Source organism: Ovis canadensis, chromosome 5 (assembly GCF_042477335.2).
Source record: "Ovis canadensis isolate MfBH-ARS-UI-01 breed Bighorn chromosome 5, ARS-UI_OviCan_v2, whole genome shotgun sequence".
Lineage (NCBI taxonomy): Eukaryota > Metazoa > Chordata > Mammalia > Artiodactyla > Bovidae > Ovis > Ovis canadensis.
In genome coordinates, this window is record NC_091249.1 from 28,528,466 (window position 1) to 28,548,165 (window position 19,700).

General features: G+C 55.5%; 1 protein-coding gene across 1 annotated transcript; it reads right to left on the reverse strand.

Annotated features, from left to right (window-relative positions):
- Positions 1-1,210: 1,210 nt before the first annotated feature.
- Positions 1,211-18,337, reverse strand: ELAVL3 (ELAV like RNA binding protein 3). The gene is made up of 11 exons (XM_069590308.1): positions 18,161-18,337; positions 17,346-17,568; positions 16,824-17,045; positions 16,326-16,624; positions 15,976-16,131; positions 9,528-9,744; positions 9,041-9,144; positions 5,405-5,558; positions 5,029-5,254; positions 4,165-4,203; positions 1,211-2,209 (listed from the first exon to the last, which is right to left on the reverse strand). The coding sequence occupies exons 1-11, from the start codon at positions 18,335-18,337 to the stop codon at positions 1,879-1,881; spliced, it is 2,148 nt and encodes a 715-aa protein (XP_069446409.1). The 3' UTR covers positions 1,211-1,878.
- Positions 18,338-19,700: the final 1,363 nt, after the last annotated feature.

A 19,700-nucleotide genomic window follows, 5' to 3' on the forward strand; every position in this document is an offset into this window, starting at 1 on the left:
TTGCCGTTCTTGGCTCTGACGGGGCCCACTGTGGGGGTGAGGGGCTGCGAGGGCTCCCGAGGGCTCTGGCCTTTGGCTTCTGTTGGATTTTTTTTTTTTTTTAAACAAAGAATGAAAACTAGGGGGATGGAAAAGTCCAGACAGAAGCCGAGGCTGGGGCTCGGGATGGGGGCTGCGTCCACTGCCCTCACTGATCTGGAAAGACAGAAAAACCCAACAAACTGAAAGGGGGTGACAAGTGGACGGGAGGAGAAGGTGGGGCTGGGCCCCTGGGCCAATCCACCTTGGGCCTGTCCAGGAGAGTGGTGGGCGCTTGCTGCTGGGGGAGGCTCTGGAGTGGGGAGGCTCAGGGCCCAGTCTCCCCCTTGGCCTTGTGGGCCAGGGCGTTTGGCCCAGGGAGGCTCAGCCCAGGGTCGGGGGTGGGGGTTCCTTTGGCCTCAAGTGTTGGTGGGGGGGGGGGGGGCTGCCTCCAGCCCACCGTGATGCCAAAAGGGTAACGAGGTATCCTGTGTCTGGATGCATGGACGCTGTGTGTGCACGCCTGTGATCGTGGGCAGCAGGGACCACTGAGGAGCCAGGAGAGAGATCTCTGCAGAGAACCTGGGGCGGGGCCGGTGGGGCTAGAGTGTAGGGGGTGGGGTGGGGCCGGCTGGCCTTGCTAACAGAGGAAGTGGGCTGTGGACTGGGCTGGGGTCTGGGCTGTGACCGCTCACCTGGGCCTGAACGATGCTGTGGGCATGTCTGTGCGTCTCTGGGTGTTGTGACTATGTGTCTCCATGCCTGGCTGTCTAGATTTATGTCCAAATGCATCTGTCTCCACATGGCCACGTGCACATCGGCTAATGTTCCCATGTTCACGTGTGCACATTTGTCCTTGGCCACACCCACCTGCGGCCACTTCCGCCCCTGGCCACACCCACCTGCGGCCATTTTCGCCCTTGGCCATATTTGCCCAGGTCCGAGTCCACCATGGCCATGCGTGTGTCGCCCCATATTTTGCTCTTCCATGTTTATTGGGCCAAGGAGTTTTCCTGAGGCGTGTCTCTGGGTCCCTCTGTGCTGCTATGTGTGTCCCTGGGGGGTATGTACATTTGCCTGCCCCTGTGTATCTTTGCGTGGCTGTGTTTCTCCGTGTGGCCCCATGGACCCTCAGCTCCTAAGCCCTGCTCCCTGTCCCTGCCCCAGTTGGTAAACATGACCTGCCAAAATATTTTTTTTTGTCTTTTTTTGTGTTTTTTTTTTTCAAGTTCAAGAATCCCCAGTAAAAATTCTCCACGAGGTCTTATTTCCCTTTTTACAAAAATAGAGTTTTTCTTCCCCTCCCACCCCCCCTTTTTTTTTTCATTTTGTCTCTGTTTCCAGCCCCTCCCCCTGCTCCTCACATTCCACACCAAGGGGCTCTGGGCCAGGGCTGACCACACCCCTCTCATGTTTCACTTTTTTGGGGATTTTTAAACCTGATCCCCCCCCTCTCAGGCTCACCTAGGTAACTGGGGAGGCCTGGGCAAGGGGGCCTGGGAGGGCACCCCCAATGTGCCCCACCCCAAGCCATCCGTGGAGGGTGGTTGAGGGGTGGGCTAGGGGCACATCTCTGCTTTCATTTTAGCTGAAAAAGGAAACAAAAACCTTCACCATGAACGAAACCAAGACGAGAGAGTGAACAGCCCAGCCTAGGGGGGAGGGGCATTAGGATGGGGGAGGGGGCCCCGCAGGCACCCCCGTTCCCTGCAGACCCTCCCACCAAGTGCTCACCCTGTGGCTTCTGCAGGGACGCAGGGCCCTCGTGCCGTCCGTGGTCTGCCTGCGCTGTCTCTCTCGGGCCCCCTGTCTCTCTCTCTGTCTCTGCTGCCCGGGGAGGGTGGGGAGGGCGGCGGCGCCTCAGGCCTTGTGCTGTTTGCTGGTCTTGAAGGACACCTGCAGCACTCGCTCACCCAGGCGGTAGCCGTTGAGGCTGGCGATGGCCATGGCCGCCTCGTCGTAGTTGGTCATGGTGACGAAGCCGAAGCCCTTGCACTTGTTGGTGGTGAAGTCACGGATGACCTTGACGTTGGTGACCGCCCCGAAGGGCCCGAACAGCTGCCAAAGAACACTCTCGTCCGCTTCCGGAGACAGGTTGTACACGAAGATGCACCAGCCAGCGCCTGCTGCACCCCCCGACAGGCCCACGCCTGCAAGGCCGCTCATGCCATCGATGGCGATGGGTGAGAACCTGGCGATGAGCGACAGGGGACTACTTTGGGGGTCACGCGGGCTCTGCCCTGACCCCCGGCATGCCCCCTGACCCCTCTTGACCTCTGACTGTGCAGTGACCTTGGGACTGTGTGACCCCTGCATTGGCCCTGTGACCTCCGAGACCCCATCCACCTTAAACCTCACACTCTGAGCCACTCTGAGCCACTCTGAGCCACCAGCCCCCATCTCCACCCTGACCTGAAGCCCTGTCCTGACCTCTGACCCTCTCTGAACGTTAAGTCCTCACCCATGATCCTTCCCTGAGCCCCAACCCACCTCCTGAGCCCATGACCTTAGACCCCACCTGATCCTCAGCCCTGTTGATCCCTGACCCCTTCCCCTCACCTGGCTACCACCCTCCCCTTGGCATTTCTTCCCACCCAATTCCTATCCTCACCACCCACTCAGACACCACCCTGACTTCACCCTTGGCAATGCCACCTCTGTTCCCACACTGGCCATTCTGCCCAACCGGAAGGGCAGTGCTGGAACCAGGGTGAGTGGTCACCTCCTCCCTCTGGCCCTCTTCAGCCTTATACATACATACGTATGTACATATGTGGGCTTCCCAGGTGGTGCTAGTAGTAAAGAACCCACCTGCCAGTGCAGGGGACATAAGAGACCTGGGTTCGATCCCTGTGTTGGGAAGATCCCCTGGAGGAGGGCATGGCAAGCCACTCCAGTATTCTTATCTGGAGAATCCCATGGACAGAGGAGCCTGGCGGGCTACAGGCGTGGGGTCATTAAGAGTCAGACACGACTGAAGTGACTTAGCAGGCACACATGTATGTGTGTATGGTTTTTTGGTTTTTTTTTTGGCTGCACCTCGAGGCATGCAGGATTTTAGTTCCCTGACCAGGGATTGAACCTGCTCCCTCTGCAGTGGAAGCTCAGACTCTTAAACCACTGGACCACCAGGGAAGTCCCTAGGCCTTTTCCTGTTTAAATCGGATATTTATTCTCAGCTCCATCTTCCCTGCAAGGTTCGGTTCCCTCAGCTCCCAGGCCCAGAACAGCTCCCAGCACCAGTCAGCCCTTGGGAGAGGTGTGTGGAGTGAAAGAACAGAGGAAGGGGCAGAACTGGCTTCACCACATTCTGCGCTGCTCCCTGCCTTCCTGAGGCTCCTCTACACCTCAGGACCCAGGACATCAAGGGGCTTAGCTGTTTATATGATTGCTGGGCTCACTCTCTCCTCTTGGACTTTGCAAAGCCATCTCTGCTGCCAGGAACCCTGATTCTCTTCTGGCCCTGGAGTGACGTCTCCACTGGATGTCCGTCAACCTGTCTCCTACCCTCTTCACCTCCCAGATCACTGTTCATCTGTCTCCTTCCCCAAAGGACTGAAATAACATAATAATACAATAATCATAAGAGCTGCTGCCTTTTACCGAGCGAGCCCTCACTGTGTGCCAAGCATCAAGCTCAGTGTCATTCCATTTCCACCAGGGCCACCAGGGCCAAGTCTGACTGGGCCACGCTGGGTCCCCAGCCCCAAGCCACGCTCCTGGCACTCAGCATGTGCTCAGTAGCTCTTGATGCTACAGAAACAGGGGCCTTCAGAGGATCAAGGATGTGTACAGTTTAGCAGGGGCCTCAAGGTTCCTTGCCCGCTAAGAGGCGGAAAGGGGGCATCCTGTGACCCTCAGCAAAGATGACCAACAGTGGCCAGTGGGGGCACAGCTGTGACCTGGGCAACCCTGCCTGCCTTTCAGTGGAATGGAGAAGGCCACAGATAGGCCCTCCAGGTCCAAATTTCACAGTAGCCCTTTCTAGGCACTTAGCAGACTCAATATTCCCCAGATCTCCTGATGGTCACACTGTGCCCATACATGGGCAGTCCTGGGGGTGAGGTCGGGGAGGGCTCCATCAGGGCAAAGGTCCCAGGAGGGAATACGGAGGCGCTGGGGGCAGCGGGGCAGGGGCACTCTTACCTCTTGACTCCGTAGGCCATGTTGAGCAAATTGTCCAGCCTGTGGAGGCAGAAGGGGTGGTCACTGGTGGCTTCTGGGCACACCCCCTGGCTGTGACACTGGGCAGCCAGCCTGCTCTCCCCGCCCCCACCCAGCAGTCCAGCAGTGCCTCCGGCCCTGCCCCCGCCCGCCTGCTCCCCGCCCGGCTGGACACCGCCTGGCACGGAACCGTGGTCACTCACTTGGGCACCGCCTCTTGCCTCTCCTGCTGCTACCCACTCTTTACTGGCATCCTCGCCCTCCCACACCGGACACCGAGTCTTGCTCTCCCATGCCCCACCCCCCGCACCTGCCCCCAACTCCAGCTCTCGGGTCCCTAGAAGGGAAGTTTCAAATCTCTTCTCCAAAGTGCCTGGGTCAGGCAAGTGACACAGCCTCTCTGAGCCTCAGGGTCCCTGGGGACCCTCTGTCCCTCAAGGGACAAGATGGGCTCTGATCTCATGGCATCACTGAGCAGAAAAAGCAAGGGTGCCTGCCCCCCAGGGAGCACTCTGTGGGCTGCACCTGTGGAACCAGCGGCTGGAGCCACATGCCCGAGGGAGGGGGCAGCCGGGGCTGACCCGATCGGGTGGTTCTAGAACTCTTGCCGCCAATAATAATACTCACAGTGGCCTGTGCACATTGAGTGCCTGCTGTGTACAAGGGCCTGGCCTCAACACAGGACAGGCCCCCACATTTCCTCTTTTCTGCCCTCAGCAGCCCCAGAGTGTGGGCACCATCCTGGAGTCTCTCCACTGTGCAGGAACGGGGTTCAAGGAGGGCACCTGCAAGCCTTGGGCACCCGGTTCCAGGGTATCTGGGGGGCAGGGAGCAGCAGGGGCTCACCGGAAGCGCTGTGTCTGGTGGTGCAGGGGGCCTGCGTAGCGCCGGGCGGAGGACTGGTAGAGCTGGGTGAGCAGCGCCTGGCCCGTCTTCTGACTCGGGTTGTTGGCAAACTTGACCGTGATGGGCTCGGCCGCACCCAGCGGCTTCTGCCCGTTCAGTCCTTTGATGGCCTCCTCAGCTTCGATCCTCTTGTCAAAGCGGATGAATCCCACACCCCGAGAGACACCTGCAGTGGGGCGTGAGGGCTTCATGGGGACCCGCCCCTCCTGTGTGACCCTGCCCCCTCTTTGCTGCTGTTTGTTTCTCCACTCTGGTCCCACGTGGGTGTCTCTGACCTGCATGCCCCCGCCAGGTGAGCCCTCCCTGGCAGCCTGACCTGTGACCTGGTCCACCAGGATGCGAGAAGTGATGATGCGGCCGTACTGGGAGAAGAGCTGCTCCATCTCTTTCTGGCTCATGGTCTTAGGCAGCCCGCTGACGTACAGGTTCGCATCTCGGATAGAGGCAGAGCTGGGTCTGGCATAGGATACCTGGGGGAGGGGGTCAGGCAGACAGGGCTGAGGGCAAGACCCATTTCACAGATGGGGAAAGTGAGGCAACACCCAAACTGCCGCTGCGCGACAGACATCTCTCATCCGTTTACTAACAAATACCGTGAGTCGTCAGTCGCCATGGGCAGTGGGCGGGAGTCAACCAGGGCGTGGTTAGAAGGGAGTACGCGTGACCAAGATATCTTGTGACCAAGATAGAGCGATGACAAATATCTGCGTCTCTGGGGTCATGTGTCTCCCTGGGGACCTTGGAGACCTTTGCGTCTCTAGCTCATGCTCTCAGGCTGGACATTCCGTCAACATCGACAGGTCTGATTTCTTTGGAAAGTGAACCTGGGGTGCCGGCCGGTCTCTTCCCTACTAGACTGGGCACCCTCAGGGTCACTCAGATCTTTAGCCCGCAGCTCAATCCTGACAGCTCCAAAATGTCTGAGCCAGCACTGGGACTGGCCCCCAAACTGCACACCTGCGTGATACCTGCCTCCAGGTGTCCTGTGAGGAGGATTCATGGTGGGGGAGTCACACTCGGCAACCCCAACTTGCCTCTACTCAGTAATGACAGTTCTGTCGTTCCAGGTGCTCAGGTCCCCAGCCTCGGGTTGTTCTCGATGTGTCTCTCACACCCACGTCTAAACACCATCATCCTATCGGCTCCACCTTCCTCCTTATCCAGAATCCACCTACTTCTCCCCATTTTCCTCCAGTTGCTTATCCAGACCAGTGTAGCAGGCTCCACCCTGGTTCCCTGCTCCACTCCACAGCGCCCCCACAGGCTGTTCCTCCCACAGCGGCCAGGGGGCACCTGTGAGCATCTGAACCAGGTCACATCACTCTGCTTAGAATCCTGTGTGTCTCCCACCTTCCTCAGAGTTCAAGTGCTTCTCACGGCCCACAGAGCCTGGCATGACCTGACCCATCACCACGCCCTCGCTCATTTCAGCCCACTGTCCCCCTCAATGTCTCTATTCCAGGCACACAGGCCTCCCTCCATGTTCCCCAAACACTAGGTTTGCTCCACCCTCAAGGCCTTTGCGCTCGCTGTCCCGTGCTTCCAGCTCTCTTCCTCGCCTTTCCTCTCCTCCATGCCTCATGTGAAATATCCTCCCGGTCCTTTCCCATCCACATTTGGTCCTCCACCCTTAGTCCCGTTCCTCTCTCAAAGCCCTTCTCTCAGTTATGAAATAGACACATTTCCCTATGACCCTTCGATCCATTAATTGTGGTCCAGCCCAACAATGAAACTCTCTGCAACTGTTTGAAAAATGGTGGACGTGTATATTTATTTCCCTGAAACAGTGGTGAGTATTGTAAAGTGGGGGAAAGAAAAGTCCATTTACAGAGCAGCGACTATTGTGTGACCCCATCTCATTGTGTGTTTATCAATGTCCTGGAAACATGGTCTAGAGGGCCCACCCTCAAACGCTAACAGGGTGAGCTAGAGCTATCGGGGGCAGGGGGTGGGAGGATAAGCTCCTTCCTTCCTTACTTCTGCTGATGTCTATCTTTCTGTTTCTTCTAAATTAACCTCTGGGTAGAGGAGGTCATTGTCAAGGATCCAGCTTTTGTTTAGGGAGGTGAGTTGCAAGGGCATATTACTTCACTAGAAGTCACTAATTAAAAAATGAACAAAATGAATAAATTGGGCCCAGGGTATATTGCTTCTGGGGTGGGGTCAGGGAGATTCTAACTGATGCGATTGTGTGCACCCGGGGTCCTCCAGAAAACTAAAAGACAAACACCACAGCTGCTATATTTCTGTAATAACAATGAAACTCATAGCAATGTATTTGATGGCTTCCACTCTTCCCCACCCTAGGGGCTGTGCCTTTTTTAGGGATGACAACTTGTTGATGGATTGGAGCTGGGGGACAGGGGAAGGGATACTGAACTCCTAGGTGGGTTTTGGGGTCAGGGGTCATCCAAGGCAGAGTCGGCGTTCAGGGTCCTTCCGTGACGTGGGCTGACCCAGATCCTTCACCTGGGTATGGGCTCCTCCTACACCCCTTGGCCAGGATAGGGCTTGGCACACGATGGATGGCCGGAAATATTTGGGGCACAACCTGCTGGAACACCTAGTTAGGACCAGCCAAACACCACAGCCACCCAGGCACACACACACATACACACACACACACGGCCTCACTAGGATACCCACTGCACAGCTCCAGTGACCACACCACCAGGAGGGTGACACAAGGCCATTGCCACATTCGTGGAACTCCAGGGTAATTACAGTAAGAATCATAGAACCAACCACACACCTGTCACACCACTGCACAAGCCCTCAGTGTCACACACATTCCCCCCCGAATGGGGCACAGGTAGACACACCCACACAATTTCACCATAACACACAAACACCCTGTCATAGCAAGACACACCCACGCAGCCCCACCAGGTCACAGCCAGAGTTGCAATGTGTCACAAAGCACCTACCAAGAAAACACCATGTCCTCAGAGATACAGAGTAACACAACCTGAGGCTATAACAGCCAGGCCTACATGATAACAGCCACTTACATAGCCACGGGGCCCCACAAACACCATGTCTTGCAGCCTAGGGTGCCACACACTACACACACATGCCACATCACCTGCACACAGTAGCCCTCTGGGTCATACAGTTCGTCACTAGGGTCCATCCTCACAACCTGGGGGCTTCTGGGTCTACTTGGCCACAGAGGGACCCATCAGACCCTTGTCAGCCTCCATATCAGGGCGAGGAAGAGATTCCAGCACCTCTGTTTTTATGGCAAACTGGGGGCCAGATGGGCGTCCTCCCCAGCTTACCCTCCCCCAGGATTCAGAAGCAGATTTGTGGGGCGGAGCCCAGACACCCCCAGGCAAACCCGGAGAGGGGGTTTCCATGGTGATTCCCCCCCACTCCCTTCCCAGGGAACCTGGGCTCACAGGGTCCCAGCTGCAGCTGCTGAGAGGGGAGGTCATGGGGGGGAGGGGCATTGCACAAAGGTGGGGGAAGAGCCCACCCCTAATCCCACCCTCCCAGACCCTAGTTAGGCTCCAGATGGCAGATGGGCCCCCCTCTCCCGCAGATGGGCCCCCTCCCCCATTTCCATGACAAAGGCAGGGAGGGGGCTGCACACCAGACCCTGGTCACTCCTACAGCTGAGGGGGTGGGTACCTCCAGGGCCTGGCTGACTCGTTGAGTTGCCAGAGAATGTGGAGTTGATCATCTCCCCATCAACAGGTGAGGAAACTGAGATTCAGAGAGCCAGAGTCATTGGCTCTGGGGCCCCAGCCAGAAAGCCTTTGGGGAATGATCTGAACCCCTAAGGGGATGAGCCATGGGGGAGGATGGGTGGCCGTAGGGGGAATGGACATGTGGGGAGGGTATGGCCAAGGGGGTTGGGTGGCAGTGGAAGGGTCAGTTCAGGTGGGTGGTAATAAAAGAGGACATGGGCACAGCCAAGATGGGGAGTCACAGGAGCGAGGGCGCTGACCTTGATGGTCTTCGTCTGCAGTTTGAGGCCGTTGAGGGTGTTGATGGCTTTGTCTGCATCGTTGGGGTCAGAGTAGTTCACAAACCCGTAGCCGAGGCTCTGCCCTGCAGGCAGGACCAGGACGATGACCTGCCAGGGTCCTCCCAGACCCAGGCCTGAGAGGCTGACCACCCCCATCACAGTTATGAGAACCAGGATTCCACCCTTATTTATTCCCCCAGTGTACCACCCTATCCCGAGGACACCTCAGACCCCTCCAGTATCCCGCCTAGGGTTGCATCTGTCTCCCCATCACACCTCACATTCCACCAAGGTCCCGCCTGCTCTTACCTGGGCTCACACCTGGCTCCCCATCATACCTCAGACCCCATGAGGGTCCCATCTGCTCTCATCACCTCCCACCCGGGGTCACCTCTGGCTCCACATCACACGTGTACTTCTGAGGCTACCACTTCCGTCCCCTACCCCTACCCGCCAGAAGCCACACCTGTGATCTTGTCCCGAACCAACTTGCAGGACTCGATGTCACCAATGCTGCCGAAGAGACTCTTGAACTCATCCTGGGTCATATTCTGGGGCAAGTAGTTGACAATGAGGTTTGTCTTGCTGTCATCAGTGGCTCCGTTTGTACCAAGGAGTGGCCCGTTGGGCAGGGCCGGGCCGGCCGGGCCCCCTGCCACCTGAGACTCCATGGCGCCGAGTATCTGCTGGAGACAACAGGCCACACCCACTCACGGCCCAGTCCCCACACCAGGGTTTGTGGTGACAGATGTGTCATGTCTGGCATAGGCTTGAACATTCAGAGGGGATAGGTATTATTCTTACAGCCCCTCCCACTCCTTGAGCACTGGGCAAAGCATTTTATGTTACCTGGAAAAAGTCCATATATAAATGCCATATATGCCCTTTTGCGTGTATGCTTGCCTTTCTAAAACCAATCTACATTTTTAGAATAATGAAATGAATACTTTTGTATTCAGAATTAAAATTGCAATCTTTTTAATTAGCTATGAAACCCTCATAATCCCATTCCTGACCTTGTACTTTGCTCTTCCCACCAAAGGCAAGACCTATCCAAATATGTTAATATTTCTTTTGCTTTATGCATAATTTTCCCACTAGGCATTTACACCCCTCCACCTGTTTTTCCACTGAGTCATTTTGGATTTTTTATGTATAACATAATAACATCTGCAAATGATACTTTTCTTTATTGCCAATCTATACCTATTATTTATTTTTCTTGTCTTATTGCAGGGGCTACTTTGTGATAGTGGCTTTTTATTTTTGAAACATTAAAGGAAATGCTTTAAATATTTCACAGCTAAATATGATCTTTACTATATGTTTTTTGGTAGATGACCTTTATCAAGTTAAGAATGTTTAATTTTATTCCTAGTATCCTAACAAGATATTTTTTTAAGGAATGGATATTGAATTATATTGACTATCTTTTTCTACATCTATTGAAATGATTTTTTTGCTTTACTATATTACTATCATGAATCGCATTAATTGATTTTCTAATATTAAGTCAACTTTCCTAAGCTAAACTAAACTTGGTCATGTTGCAGTTTTGTTTATATACATTGTTTGATTTGATTTGCCACATTTTTTGATGGTTCTTTGTTTGGGATTTTTAACCTCTATATTCAAGAACGGGCTTCCCTGGTGGCTCAGATGGTAAAGAATCTGCCTGCAATGCAGGAAACCCTGGTTCAACTCCTGGGTTGGGAAGATCCCCTGGAGAAGGGGATCTTTTACCTGGAAAAAGTCCATATATAAGGAAGACTCTATCAATCTATTTGGGTTTCTAGGTGAGGGCAACCTATTCACCAACTGTGCCATAGGAGAAGACCTAAGGAAATGCTGGCTACTTTCCCTTCTCATGCCCATGACAGACAATACCAACCAATCCCAGCACTGTGGGTAGAATACTACCGACTCCAGTATTCTTCCTGGAGAATCCCATGGACAGAGGAACCTGGCGGGCTACAGTCCATGGGGTCACAAGGAGTTGGACGCTATGTTTTTTGATCCATGCAACAGCTCAGTAGAAGTTAATTATGCTATGACAAGGAATATGAGGCTCAGAGATGTTAAGGAACTTATTGAAGTCACACAGCATATCAGTGGTGGCATTCGGAATGCAAACGCAGACCTGTCTACAGCTGAAGACCACTCTCTACCATTCTCTATGACAGTCAGTCAGTCAGGTACCAGTTCTAAATCCTTGTTTTGTGTCCTTGGATATACTCCTTATTCTCTTGGAGGCCTCTGACTCACTTTGCTGAAAATTCAAAAAATTAGCCATGGCTATCTTAAGAGTCATGTAGAGACGAATTTTAAAGCCACATCTGGGCTCAGAAGGAAACAGTGCTGGAGTTAGTTGGTACTGTCTGTCATGGGCATGAGAAAGGAAAGTAGCCAGCATTTCTTTAGGCTTTTCTCCTATGGCACAGCTAGTGAATAAGTTGCCCTCACCTAGAAACCCGAATAGATTGGTAGAGTCTTCCTAGAGGGATGAATTAAGAAGGATTTAAAGCCATATTCAGTTTTAGGAGGACAGACCATTGTGATTGATTAGCAATGTCTATTGTGGTGATAGAACTAGAAACAGCCAGCAGGTTCACATCATCACAGTCACCCCTGCCCCAAAATATAATACCATCGTTGTCCCCAGATTTTGGGCATACTGTGTACTAGGCACAGAGCAAGCACCTCTACAGGAATTTTTTTTTTTTCCTTAGTCACAACTCTGAAAAGAAGAGGGTTTTATTTCCTCAGCTTAAGAAATGTTGTTTAGGTGCTGAGTCTTATCGGACTCTTTTGAACCCCATGGACTGTAGCCTACCAGGCTCCTCCATTTGTGGGATTTCCCAGGAAAGAAAATTGGAGTGGGTTGCCATTTCCTTTTCCAGGGGATCTTCCTGGCTCAGGGATTGAACCTGAGTCTCCTGCATTGGCAGGAAGTTTCTTTACCACTGAGCCACCTGGGAAGCCTGCTTAAGAGATGATACAGAGAAAAAGAGAGAGAGACTGTGGACTAAATGGGCTTTCCAGAGGGCACTAGTGGTGAAGAACCTGCCTGCCAATGCAGGAGACTAAGAGATGGCGGTTTGATCCCTGGGTTGGGAAGATCCCCTGGAGGAGAGCATAGCGACCCATTCCAGTATTCTTGCCTGGAAAATCCCACAGACAGAGGAACCTGATGGGTTATGGCCCATAGAGTTGCAAAGAGTTGGACACGAATGAAGCAACTTAGTATCCATGCATATGGACTAAACACTTGTGTCCCTCCAAATTCATATGTTGAAACCCTTATCCCCAATGAGATCGTATTTGGAGGCAGGGCATTTGGGAGGTAATTAGGTCATGAGGATGGAGCCTTATAAAAAGCGATAGATGATCTCTCTCCACCATATGAAGACAGTGATAATATAACCATCTGCAAACCAGGAAGCTGGCCCTCACCACAAATCCAAATCAGCCCACACCTTGATCTTGGACTTCTCAGCCTCCAGAACTATGAGAAATAAATGTCTGTTGTTTAAGCCACCCAGTTAATGGTATTTTAGTCAGCCTGAGCTGACTAAGACAACAGATGTGGAGAGTGAGGTTCAAAGATGTTTAAAAAACTACCAAGATCATGCAGTCCCTAAATGGTGAAGCAGGGATTTGCACATGAGCTTTAATGATTAGAAGTCTGTAGTTCCGACTTCTACTGCCAATGAAGCCTAGTGCTGGCTCTCACATTTTCCAGCTGTGTCCTTAGGTATGCTGCTTCACACTTCTGGACCTCTGCTCCATTTGGTTGAAAACTCCAACAGATTACCAGTATAGTGACCAGAGAACAATCTAAAGCTGATCGTGGGTGCAGCTGGAAAGCATTCTGGGATCGGTTGGCTATGTCTGCCATATACACGGTCATGGGAAGTAGAAGCAGACTTGTCCTGTCCACCAGTCCCGCTATTAATAATCATCCCACTCCATTGACACCTCCCGTGTCAGGTAAGAACTGAGTAAGAACTCAGAGACACTGCATGATATAAATGGAGAACTTGATTTCAAACCTGGATATGTTGGACTTCAGAGCTGTTTCTAATGACTGGCCAGCACACTGGGGGGAGCTCTGCTACCATATGGCTGTATGTCCTCAGGGACAATCTTAGCTCTTCTTTGGGCTTCTGCTTCCTTGTCATTTATTCTTATTTAAAGGATGGCTCAGAGGGTCAACTCCCCTGCAGCTCCAATTGGCTGGGAGTGGCTATCTGGGAGATCTGCCTGGAGAATTATTCTTTGATTTTATTTTTTTCCATTTTTGGCTGCATCATGAAGCTTATGGGACGTTAGTTCCCCAATGGGGGATTAAACCTGGGCCCTCAGCAGAGAGAGCACGGAATCCTAACCTCTGGACCTCCAGGGAATTCCCTGGAGGATTATTCTGAAGCCACATCCAGGCTCACCCGGAATATAGACTGGGTTGATTAGCAATGTCTGCTGCAGGCTCCTGAAAGAAAGCAATAACATATACTCTACACATCCGCATCCTGGTCTTAAAACAACACTTTACTAATAACATAGCCATGAGTTGAGGGCCTGCTATGTGCCAGACAGAATTCTCTATATGAAAATTCCCAGGCAGTTCTCCCAACATTGAACGTTATGGAGCTCTTTTCATCATTTAACAGATGACAGATGAGAAAGCTGAGTCTCACTGAAGGAGAAGGGGTTGAATCAAGGTTGGGTAGCATGCAAAAAGTCGACCAAGAATTCAAATCCAGGGTTTAGACTCCAGAGCCCACTCTCTTGGTGAAATGGCCAATAATAAAAATAATAACAATAACAAAGCAAAGCTGAGCACCCACTCAACACCAAGCCCTGGGCATCACTACGTTTAAACCTACACTGTTGGCCGAGTCTACACATTCAACTCAACAAGTTATTTACTAGCTGCCACCAAGATGCTGCTTCCACCCTCCTCACTGTGCGTCCTTTGGCACTCATGCTGCCTCCCTGGGCCTTTGTCCGACCACTGAAAATATGCCACAGAGGTCCCCCATGTATGGAGAGCTGGAGTCTGAATTTATGTCTGGGTTCAGCAAGTTATTATTCTGTGATCAGTTGCTGATGTCTATGGAAGCCCCCAAAAGCAGGACATAGTACGCAAGACACATCAGAGTCCAGCTTTGGAAGCCCTACTGTGTGCACTGAACATGTATAATTTTCACTGTTTTTACACAATCATGCTGGAAAGCTGGAGATCATCTCCATTTCTCAAATGGAGAAATTTAGGGTGAAAGGAACCTGTGACTTGCCCAGGATGACAAGGAAGTGGCAGGGATGGTTTTCGGATTTGATTCCTTGATCTGATGACCCTAGAGTCTACAAGGTTACTGGTTCTTTACCTCCCTGAATGCTATCCTCAACTTGGATGGGGTTAAGAGGAGATTGGGGGGTTCCCACTAGGGATCTTGAAGCCCAGCCTGCTAATCTCAACCTCTCCCCACCCCATCTCCCTTGCATCTGTGCCAGAGCTTAAAGGGATCAGTGTCGCATTTCCTCTGAGGCTGAGCCACTGAGCTGCTAATGGGGATCGGATTGGTGGAGGCCACACCCTCGGGCTTCAGCCCACAGCAAATGCATGGCCCAGGATGACACAGGGATCACAGAGACCTTCCCGAGGGCTAAGGGCTGTCCCAGGACAAGGATGGAGAGGTGAAGTCAGAGGGAAGAAAGGCAGATTAAAGATGGAGCAAAAGGGAAACAACCCCCACCCTCCCACTCGCAATCTCTCTGGCTTTTCCTCTGGGTCTTTCCCTCTTTCTGCTACATTTTTCCTGTTTCTCTTCTCTGTCCGAGTCTCTTGCCTCCATCCTTCTTTCCCCTCTGAACCCTTCTCTGTCTCCCCTTCCTTCTCTCTTCCTCCAACTCTTTTGTACTATCATACAAACATCTGACACATGGATTTTTGCAGTGAACACACCTGAGATCATTTTGCTGTTTCAGACCCCCTTGGCCTCCAGCTGTGCCCCTGGTCCTAGTCACAGTGACAGATGCTTGGGCACCCACGACAATAGGGCATTGAGTGGCTATGCATGGTAAGGCTGGACCACCACGTGGTGCTAAGTGAGCCTCCTACTTCTGGGTTTTTCTCCCTTCATGCAGAGCCATCACTGTCTCAACTCATCCTCTGACTTCCTCCCAGCCTGTCTCAGTGGTGGATCTCTGCCAGAGTGACCAGGACTCCGAGTGCTCCAAGACCCTTGTGTGACCTCTGACCACACGTTCTTCCCTTTGTGCATCAGCTTCCCTTTTTCAAATGGGGGCTAGAGATCAGAGCAATGTATGCTGGGCTGTTCTGGGGGGTGGTGAGGGTCCTCAGGAGGCCTCACTCACGTTCCTAGACCTGGGTGAGGAGAGTGAGGCAGCGAGGGAAAGGAGCTGGCCTGAGATCACACAGCAGAAAAGGGTGGCCTCTCTCAGGCCTCCTTTCTCAGAGCCAGGTGGGTGGGTCTCAATGTCTGGAAGGGGAGAGGCCCAGGTACGGAGGGAGTGCTGAACATACCCCCACCCATTATGCTCGCTACTATTCGGAAAAGAGGTCCGGAAAGAGATACAGGGTACAGAGACACACGCAGAGACCTGAGAGACAGAAAGAGCGAAAGAAGGAGGCCCGGGCGCTGGGACCAGACAAAGGACGCTCCGCGGCGCGGGGAGCAGAGTCGCGCGGCGGGGGCGGGGGTGGAGCCGGGGTGGGGCTAAAATTGGCCAGCCCCGCCCCCGGGATACGCCCGGGCTGCCGAGTGGAGTGGAAATCCGAGGGCTCGGGCGAGGCCGGGCCCCTGGGGCCCCGGGGCGGGGTCTAGATGGGCGGGGCAGGGGCGTGGTAAGAAAGGGCGTGGCCGGGCGTGGCCGGGCGCTCGGGAGCTGACCAGCTCGGCGGCTGCTGAAAGCACCGGCTCTGGGCGACGGGTGCCGGCGGGCGGGCCGGCGGGCGCGTTCAAGGTCACCCCGCGGCCCTGAGTTCTGGCAGGGTGGGGCGCCTTGACCTGGCCTAGGGGGTCTGCCTGAGCTCCTTTCCCCATCCTCTGGAGGCGGGGGCTCAGGAGCGGCGGAGCACTAACCCCCCCGCGGGCCCTCTCTCCCCTCCCCCTCCCCGCAGCCTGAAGCGCCCGCGCGAGGCTACGGCCCGCGAAGAAGCGCCGAGAAACAAAGGGACGCGGCGGCGGTGGCGGCGGGCCCGCGGGGCCTCCGGGCGCGCCCCCTCCTCTCCCCTCCCCGCTTGCCGCAAGGTCGACGGGCTCGAGGACGAGATGCCCGGCTCCCGGGCGCGGTCGAGGCCCAGGGCGCGCGATCCGACGCCACCCCTTCCCTGGGGCTCTCGGGGACTCCTTGCCGCCTGGTCCTGGCCCAGCACCAGTGATTGGGGCCCTGCGTTTGCCTGGGAGGCCTGCTGAGTCCGGGCCTGGATGGAGGAGGCATCCTCCGCCGCCGCGGCCCCTCCCCCATCAGGCCTGCTGAAGGGGGGCAATCCCGCCCCCAGGGCTCCGTAGGATGTCCCCCGAATCGCAGGTCGATTCCCTAAGGCCTCTCAAAACAAACTCTAAGCGCCCCCAGCACTCTGGGTGCGGCTCTGCTCACACTTAGGCCCCGAGGCTCGGTCCTACCCCCCCACCCGGGCCTAGCTAGGCCTGGTCCTACCCCCCCCTCCCATCTCCTCGGAGCCTGTGCCTAAACCCTCTCCGACTAGGTTCCCTCTCAGAGACAGGGGAATACCTACAGTGACCATTCTTGTGTGCCCGGCGGGCGCGGTCCGTGTTGAGGGCGGCTCCGGGGGTCGTGCACTCTTTGGGGGGCGCTCGATGCTCAAGCCGGGGTCCTGCCGGAGCGGCCTCTGGTGCGGCCGCTGCAGAGGTCTTGGTGAGGGCAGCGGCTCCCTCGAGGGCCGGGGACGGGCCCGAGCCCGGGTACGCGAACACGGATAACCGGGCCCCGGGGTGGCCTGCGGGCAGCAGGGGATGGAAAGAGGGAGCGGGCGCGGGATTGAGAACGCCCCCTGCGAGGCCCCGCGGGGCCCGGGGAGGTTGCGCTTCCCGACAGAGATCTCGGCGCTCTGCCTTTCGCTGCCGCCCCTCGGCCCGGCCGGTCCGGTCCCCGGTGTTCAGTCTTCTCCCCTCGCCCGCCCTCCCTCCCTCCCTCCAGCCCGCGCTGCGCGCTCCGCGCTCTGGGCCGCGCCGCCGCCGCCCCCAGCCCTTTATAGCAGCAGCTGCTAGCGCCGGCGTCGCTTATTGGCTGCAGCAACCGAGCCCCGCCTCCTCGCGGCGCCCGACGGCGCGGCAGGTGGAAGCGAGCGCGCGCTGGCCAGGACTTCGCACACACAGAAAGTACACGCAACCTGGGGGCTCCAATTGCCAGATTCGGGCCCTTTTGCCCTCACGGATCTTACTTCCTGCGTTGGCGCCCCTTCTTGGGCGGGCTTTCGGCCTGGAAGACAGGAAGCGTTCCTCTCTGTCCAGTACCCGGAGCTGGAGAAGCAGAGAGGGTGAGGAGGTAATGATGGCTCGATTGTACTGCCTTCAGAAGGTGCTGTCCACGTAGAAGACTGTAGAGGGACGAGGAACCAGGACTTCACTGAACAGAGGCCTGGGTCTCCTGCGTCCCTCCCAGATTTGGGAGAACCACATGGGGGAAGATGGGGGTAGCTGAAAACATTTTCTGCCTGCAGAAAGAATTGGGATCCTGTGGATTTTGAGCAGGGTAGGTTCTCTAGAATTCAAAGTGGGTGGGGAATGGGCATACCACAGTCAGGGGCCCTGCTCCAAAGGGAGTGAAGAAGTTTGGGGCTCAGGCTTCTAGGCAAACCCCGCTGGTGTCCTACAGATCCGGGAAACCATCAGACCCTTCTCAGACCCCATAAACTTCGGGTGGACGGTTTTGGCCTGTAAATGTTCTGGCTTCCGGGGCTCGCGATTGATCCGCTTGTGGAGTCCCGCTCCCTCTCTGCTAGGGAGCGGACCTGGCCTTTCTCTCAGGCGATACGGGGTGGCGCAGTCTCCTTTGGAACGCAAGTGCACGTTTTTGTCGGGGCGGCCGCCAGTCTCGAGGAGGTGTTCTCACTAGAGCACCTAGGGGCGCCTTCGAGTGAGGCTTCAGCACCACAGACAGCGGTCCGACGGCCCGGTCCAGGGCGCTGCGGGCGGGGGAACCCGGATCCCCTAACTTGAGAGTCGCAACCTGAATTCTATCCTCGTCCCTGCACGTCCTTTTAGGTTCCAGACTGTCCAAGAGTGCCATCAAACCCAAGGAGGAGAGCCTAATTTGACCAATCAGGGATGGCCACCGAGAGGGCCAATTGAGGGAAGATGCCTTCGAGACTGGGCCAATGAAAGTGCGAGCAACCGAGAGCGCGGCCACGCGGATGAAAAGGGAAGACCAATCGTAATGGTCCGCGCAGTCGGGGCGGTGGCGATGCGGTCCCGGGCTGGCCCTATTTGGATTTCCCTGGGCGACCTCGCTGTCAACCCCGGGCACCCCGACCGATGGCTTGTTTCCCGCCGCATGTTCCTCCTGGCTCCTGTCGGATCGGAAACTGAGCTAGTGACGGGAAGGCTACTTCTGGGCGCGCAGACCCGGCTGCAGTTCCCATGGAAACTGCTGGCTCCAGGTTGTGCGGCGATAGCGAAGGGGGCTGAGCTTCGCGGGGAGGCTCGCGGGGGCGGCCTCAGCAGCCGGACTCGCTCATCCTCGCCGACTCATCTATCCCCGGCTGGGGTAGCTCCCAGTCCGAAGAATAAAATGAGGCCCAGCTGCGGCCCCGCCCCCACGAACTGGTGAGGAACCGGCGGGGCCAATCTGAGCGTGGCGCCACAGGGCTCCCCCGGGCACGTGCCCCGGCTCGCGGCTGCGGTCCCCAGAGTCACGTGGCTGCGGCCACCAGGGCCCACGCGGCTTGCGCGCCACCTGGCGGCCTCGTGGCCTGGAATCGCTCCCCATCCCTCTCCCTGACGGCCCGCATTGAGGAGGCGGCCGCCTCAGCATCCTCCTCTGGGAAATGGGGCCAAGGCAGCCGCCCTGCCGCTGCCAAATCCCTCCCCACCCCCCGTGGTTTCCTGTTCCAGGAACACGCCGAGCCCAGTTCTACCTCGGGGCTTTGGCACTGGCTGTTCCTTCCACTGGGCATTTGCCTCCTCCGGCTTCCTTCAGGGATGGAACCTTTATCACTCTGGTTAAATGCCACCACCCTAGAGAGCCCTTCAACGCCCCCCGACCACCAACCTAAACAGCAGCCCCAGAAACTAATTATCATTCTACTTTCTGTGCGGCGCTTCTCACAGCTGTTGATGTTTAACTGAACATCTCCCCAACTGGTCCCTGTGCACTCCGAGTGAGGGATGAGTGTTCTCTGATAGAATTAAGAGAGGGAGTCAGATCCCGAGTCCTGAGAGATGTTCAATAGCTTCCAGGGCGCCAACATTCCATCCCTGACCTTGTCAGAGGAGGGAGTGGACAGGCCTGCCAGGCCCAGGTAGCCGAGGCAGAAGGGAGGTTGACAGGAAAGGGTTCTGTCTGCTTCCGCCTTGCTCAGGAAAGGACCAGGCTGGAGACAGAGAGGGGCCCACCCGCCTTCCCCCAATAATCAAGCCTAGGGAAGAACATC